Source organism: Hipposideros armiger, unplaced genomic scaffold, assembly GCF_001890085.2.
Source record: "Hipposideros armiger isolate ML-2016 unplaced genomic scaffold, ASM189008v1 scaffold_656, whole genome shotgun sequence".
In the NCBI taxonomy this organism is placed as follows: Eukaryota; Metazoa; Chordata; class Mammalia; order Chiroptera; family Hipposideridae; genus Hipposideros; species Hipposideros armiger.
The window spans coordinates 134,515-141,681 of NW_017732006.1; the positions used below are offsets into that span (position 1 = coordinate 134,515).

Here is a 7,167-nt window from a genome sequence, read left to right on the forward strand (position 1 = left end):
ACCAGGTTCTCATTATATGATCACCACTCCTCTAGACTATGATAGTATAAATAAATCCAATTGAAGGGCAGAAGGGAAAACTATGTGCCAAAGATCAATTATATTATAGAAAAAATTTTATTCTTTATGAGAATGAAATGACCTTAGTGAATATTTTTCTTTCATAAAGAACCTTCAGCAATTTGTATTTTAACCACATCTCCAGGTATTTTTTTAGCAAGGTATGTATAGCCCATTCACTTTTTGCTATAGAGAAATGGTGCCTTAAAACTGTGTATTCCAAACCTCTTCTTGTTAAGGGAATTTTTGGTTTTAAACTCAGCCTTTGTTTTTCTATCTGCCCCCACCCCCTTATACCTCAATATTGATGTAATTTTATCTTTATTGTAATAAAGATAAAAAGAGTAATGTCCTTGATGGGTAAAAACATTCTCAAGGCAAGTAAATACAGCCTTGTTTTGGTTTCTGTTACTAACTTGAAACAATTGCTTTAATTTAATGTTCTCCTGCCTGCCCTAGTGTTACTACTGTTCAAGCTGTAAACAGGAATGTCTGTTCATTTTCACCATGAATAGATTCACATTTTATAAGTCTAACTATCCTGTCAGGAAAGTATTTGTAGTCAGCTGGTCGATATTTAGATCAAGTCAAAGAGCTGAAAGTTATCACATGATTATTCTTTACAAGAAGATCCACTGGAACCCCTATACTATATAGGAACTCAGGAGGGTGGGTGGGGGAGGGGGTAACAGAACTATTACTACTATTAGTTCATAAGAAATTAATTCTGTCCAGTGTCAGAGTTACCATGACAAAGCTCCCAAAGTCTGAATACTTAAGGGATGCATGGTAATGATTTAGCTGTCGTTTCAATGAATTGAGTCAATTAACTTAGTTTTGATATGGTCACTATTTTGATGGGCATTGCACAAATTTCTAAACTCGGATAAGACTAATAAAGCCATGAACAAATAGCTCAATTACAAAATTATGAATGAAACCTACTTAACAAATGACATGTACTTTGAATCAACAGTGGCACAAATAATAAAGGCATTTTCAAAATGCATAAAGATATACTTATTAAAAGCATGTTTGTGTTTTTATTTATATTGAAACAAAACAACCTTAAATTTTTTCTATTGTTTAGATGCAGTAAAGACATGATATTATAAAGTTTTAAGTCAACATTACAAGCATGAAATATTTGTTAGCTGTTTTTTTAACTTATTTGCTTCAACGTTTTAACTTTTAAAATTATTCTTTAAGTACTAAAATGTTTAAAAATAAAAATAGAATATTTTACTTTAAACTGAAACAATGTTTGAAATCATCATCTGAAGTGTAAAATTATGGAATAATGGATTCTTATCCTTTATAGACCTTGTTTAAAACTCATCTAAAATATAGTTTGGTCTGAAGTTAATTCTTAGTGATATAAATTATAATCTTTAGCTATTTTTTTAATGAAACTCCTAAGCAATATATTGGTTAAAGATAAATGAACTTAGATTTAAGTCACAAAACAAGTTACATAAACATATACTGAAGCTTAAATAACAGGCAGTATTTAAAAGCAAAATGTTCCCTTTTCATCTTGGTTAAATATTCCCCATAGCTTGAATCATATAATTTAATTTTTTAACATTGAAATTAGAGAAATTCAAGTTGAACTAAGGCAAATGCATTTTTACACAAAGTTTTAAAACAGGCAATACTTCATTAAAGCTGGATGATACTATCTGCATTTTGTTCAACACAAAACATAATTAGGAACCAATTCCATCTTGTGGTGGCTAATATTAGCCACATCAAGTAACCAGCCTAAGTCATAAGGAAATTGAAGGCATTTGACTGGATATTTCAGTCACCACCTATGATTACAAAGAAAGTATAAAGGTTCAATAGTCTTTTGAATTGAGTGACAAGTGGCCCCTGTATGCAAGTTCTCACCTGTCTTCTTACTTCTGCTAATTCCTTTTGTTTCCATGTCCATTGACCATGTAAGGGTTTTCCCTCAAAATCTCCCAACCTGAATACCTGATTTAAAAATCCCTGAGGGAGGTTACAGTAGTGTTATGTCTTGAAGTGTCACTGGCCTCCCATTTGCATTGGTCCCTGTCCTTCTTCCAAGGATGACGCAGAGCAGACCTATGCTTTTATTTCAATTTTTCTCATTAGACATGCACTCTGCATTCTTGACTTTTTGACAGAAGCTTTGCATTAGGAAATGTTTCCTTAGGTAACTCCAGTTTTCCACATATTTAAATGATGTAACACTGAGGGGAAAGGGGGAATGGACTTAGATTTGTCATTTAAAACCTATAAAAAAATTGGCAATCATTTCTGAGGACGTGGCCTCTCTGTGACTTGATCAAACCCAGTATGAAATTGAGGATGCCCATGCAATCATTCTTTTGTACCATTCACCATTCAGTTAAACTATATAAAATCAGTCAACATTTATTAAACTGCTACTATGAGATACAAAAACGAATTGAGTAAGGTCTCTATTCTCAAAGAGGTCATAGTTTAGTGGGAGGAAAAGAGGTAAAACTCAGGTTATAAAATTGGGTAAAGCGTGGGAGCATGGAGACACAGTAAGAAGGCACTTGCTACCTGGAGCTGAAGAAGGTTCCCAGACAATGTGCCAGTAAAATGGGATACTGAAAGAGAAATCAGAATCTATCACCATCAGAAAGGCCTTCGAACTGATCTACATATTGAGAAGGGGACAAAGGAGTATAAGAAATGAAAATTTTTAAATATAAACAGAGTGAGACAAATGCCTTAGCAACTAATTAAGTGGGTTATTTTAACTCTGTTATGCTAATTCAATTGGACCAAAATTACAATCACTCCAATTCATTCAAAAAAAAAAAATGGAGGGACGGCCGAGTGGCTTAGTTGGTTAAGAGCTCGCTCAAGAGTGTGAGCTCTGAGCAACAGTGGTTTGATGCCCGGCCCGAGCTGAGCTGCTGCTGAGCTGCCAACAGGTGGCAGGATGGCTCAGCTAAAAAAAAAAAAAAAAAGGAAACTTTTTGACTCACCTTTTGTTATTTTTATAACATCAATGTACTCTGTACCCAAAGGATAAAATGAGGTAAGTTCATAAAGAATTTTCAAACCGAAGGAATTCTAAAGGAAAGCCAATAAGCAGTATCCTACCAATGAATAAGGAGAGTAAATGGCATACGATTTGGAAGTAAAGCTTAGGAGAACAGTTTGGGAGATTTAGTTCAGTTTGCATTTTTCCTTTATGATCTAAAAGATTTACTTATTTTTAAGTCACCGTAGAAAAATCATAAACTTGTTTGAAAATGAGGAAGGGGTCATGTGAAAAGCTATTCTTACCTATACAAGTAAAAATAAAATGGGACTTAGTATAGCTAAAGTAATGATTCCTAAATTCATCCAACTGAAGACACAGTTCAAAATTGGACTATTTGAGATAGATCTTTTTATAGCTTCAGTTTCTGCAAAGTTACTGTCCCATTTGGTAGCCGTTTATTGAGCCCCTCTTCTATGAAGGGATTCTATTAGAAGTTGTGAAAGATATAAATATGAGTAAGCCGTAACCTCTGACCTCAGAGCTTATAGAAAAGATTTCTTTATGATATCTCCTGTTTCATCTTCCATGTTTCAATCAAAACCAAAAAACTTTCAGTTCCCAAATTACCTTCCCATGCCATCTGAAATCTAGCCCTTTATCTTCACCTCTGAGCCCTGCCACTATCCACCCCCTTCCAGACCCAGCTTCTCCCAACAGCTAAACTGTGCTTCAGCTTGAAAAGCACTGACTCAGAAAGGAGTTTATGTCCTCTTTGATGTGTGTCTGTGGAAAAAAGACACAGAAGCAACTCAGTTATGGGAATTGGGCACACATAACAACTCCATCAGTCCAGGTGTGAAGCGTGGTGGGAAACAAGACAGCAGGTGTGCAGGAGACAAAGCCCTTATGCGGCAGAGGATTAGGAGACACTGGAGAAGCCATCCATGCCTTATTCCTGGCTCCCAAGCATCTCTCTGAACAACCTCCTCTTTGCTATGCTTTTCCTCTCTGCTGAGGAAAGTCTGAGAACACTGGAGGTACTTTCTCCAGAAAATAAATCTGAAGTCTGAAAGAGGAGAGAGTCTCCAATAAAAAATACTATTACGTTTGATAAGGCAGGAAAAGGACAAGCCTCTCAATTAATTGTGTGTTTTCTTTCCTTTATTTTTCCATTTAGATATTTATGTGGACAAGGGTCTTACTTTCTAAAATTCTCTTATCAAATTTAGACTTTAACTTTTCAGTGTTTACAACTAAAACTATGTAGAGAGACCTAACACCCTGGTCTTCTAAAACTGTAGGTAATTTATGCCTATTCCGCACAGCTATTCATAGAGCTGTGGTTTAGGGATAAATTTTTAGTCCTTTTTTTTTTTTTAACAAAAGAATTTACTTGTATCCAAAGCAAAGAAAAAAATATATATGGGGACTTTTATGGACTGTAATTTATACTTATCTCTACATAATAATTGATCTTGACTAAGAAATCATGACTAAGAAATAACTAAATTATTCTTAGTTATCTATCAATAAAATCAGACTTCAAAGGCCTAATGGTTATCAAAGAGATAGTTATGACATCACACATACATATATATATACTTTTAAAGTTGCAATTATATTGTTTGTGTTTAGTCTTTGCACCTTATGCACTTTAGCCAAAAGATGACCTAGAACCAGAGACCAAGTAATCAGAATGCACTGCTTAATAAGTGAAAGCCTGTGACACTAACGTCTATGAGTATAGCATGCTGCCATAATTGAATGTTTATAGCACTATGAGTATAGTGTGGTGCCATATTTGATGGTGACCTTCATCCTCCATGAATATTTGTAGTGCAGCAGAATCCACATCTCAATTGACATAAGAATGACACAGCCTAGAGGTAAGGGTTGCTGCTAAGTCAGGACCACATCACTCTAGTGATGGGGTCATTACTCTAAGCACATATAGTTAAAAGGGCAAGTTCCACCAAGAAATATACATTAATGTAACGGTCCTTTGGAAACTCTTTCATACACAAAGTTTTTACATGAACTAACTATAAATGAAACCCAAGTCCTAAAAAACTAATCATGTTTTCAGAAAAAATATATGGGGACTTTTATGGACTCAGAAGAACTCACAAAATCACTGATGTTTAACCATTTCTTTATTTTCTAGTATATTAGATTTTATACCAGTGCTTTCAACTACATTTGCAGATAATAAAATTGACTTTTATGCCAGAAAATCTCACTGCTAAATTCAAATAGACATGGCATTTACAAAAATTCAAATATATTTTATCTCAGAAACATGAAAGGCCCATAGTCCCTCAACATTAAAAAATATTTCAATATAAATAGGATGGGTGATAACCAAGAATATCCTAATTAAGAAAACAAAATGCAAAGGGACTCAGAGTTTCACTCACAGGTTAAGGGAGCATCTCCCCAAAAAAGGTTAAGACCAAAACAAACCTTGCATAGTTTGATTCCCAGAGAAATCTGAGAGTCTTTATACATAGTAACACTAAAACTTACAATAATTGAAGACATTTCTATCACGACAACGTGAATACTAAAAAAAAATGGGCATTCTCAATGCTTATCCCTCGATAACATCCACAAATTAATATGTACGAAAATCAAATTACCAATTCTATGTAAAATCTTAAACTTCAGCAAAGATCTGCAATTTATCCATGTTCAGATAATAGGATGAACATGCAAAAATACCAAATGTGGTTTTCAATCCCCAAATGATCACTAAATGTTTCCATATTCCTCCTTCAACAATTACAGCATTGCATTTTTTCTTCCCGTATTTACCATTATTTAGGTCTCTTGTCATCTTCTATAAGCTCTAGGCTCTAATACCACTGACACTGTGTTAAAGAAATAATGAAGTTATAGTGAGTAGAGTCGCATAAAATAGTTTGATGTTAATACTCCAAAACATTTCATCTGTTATTTTATATGTCTCTTAAAATACAGCCTTGCAAATAAGTATTTAAAAATTTGGAGGTTTTTAGGCACATCTTTTTCTTATAAGTAGAAAACTCGATGGCTGTGCCCATTTTAAGAAAGGCCAATATAAAAACTCGTGAAAAACTAAGACAGTGGATGAACCACTTGTGTATCATAAGTGTATTTTTTCTTTTAACCATAGAAACAGAACTTGAGGAAGTCAGGATTCAAGAGGTATGGAATAACTGAAAGTAAATAGTTGGCTGCCATGAATAACTAGAGACCTTCTAAACATCAAATTGAAAGATTTCTGAAATTAGAAAATAAGCCAATGGGAAAATATAATTGAATTTACAGAAATCTATTTACATGTAGATTTTCACAAACATATCTACTGGATATCCATTTAATATAACAATATTTTGTACTCTTTCAAAATAATATTTGTTAAGCACTACAAAAGCACTCCAAGGAAATGTAAAAAAGGATATGTGCCGGCAGGTGTCTTGAGCTTTTTAAGACAAGAAGAAAGGAGAGCTTTTATCCCCACACATAGACCTGTGTGTGTGTCCTTCCACATAACACTAACCATAATGTGTCACCTCAAAGTCTAACGCCACTGTTTCCGGCCTCAGTAGGTGATTGTTGTCCAAGTGAAGAGTGGGACTGGCCCTTAGGAACAGTGACTCAATAGATTCATTTTCTACATATTGAAATTTGAAAATACTTCTAAAACTGTTCAAGGAGAAAAAAAGCTTCAGCTTTAAAAATGAAAGTTGGCTGCATCAAAAATATGTTGACAGTGCTAAAAGGCTCATCCCCCATCTTTCGGTATTTTTTTTTCTTTCTTGCCCCTACACTATTATTTATTGATTGATTTCTTTTTCAGTAGGCTTTTGCTATTCTCATTTTGTTGCAAGGCTGCATTTTAATTCTTCTGATTCTGCAGTTTAACAAAACCTTTGACACCTGTGTTTATTTGTTCTCAGCTGGTGAATGAACAGCAAGAAAGCCGACCCCTCCTGAGTCCCTCCATCGATGATTTTCTCTGTGAAACCAAATCGGAGGCAATAGCAAGGCCAGTAACGTCCAACACAGCTGGTAATTCTTTCCCTTTTAACTGACCCTCAAGTAGAGTTCATTTGCACTATAATAAAATGCAC

General features: G+C 34.4%; 1 protein-coding gene across 5 annotated transcripts in view; it reads left to right on the plus strand.

Moving 5' to 3' along the window:
* PEX5L (peroxisomal biogenesis factor 5 like) overlaps positions 1–7,167 on the plus strand; it is a 213,635-nt gene that overhangs the window by 124,806 nt on the left and 81,662 nt on the right. For all 5 annotated transcript variants that reach the window (XM_019626097.1, XM_019626098.1, XM_019626101.1 and 2 more), the window contains one exon: positions 6,994–7,105. In XM_019626097.1, the coding sequence (XP_019481642.1) occupies positions 6,994–7,105 (112 nt within the window). The remainder of the gene's footprint in view (positions 1–6,993; positions 7,106–7,167) is intronic.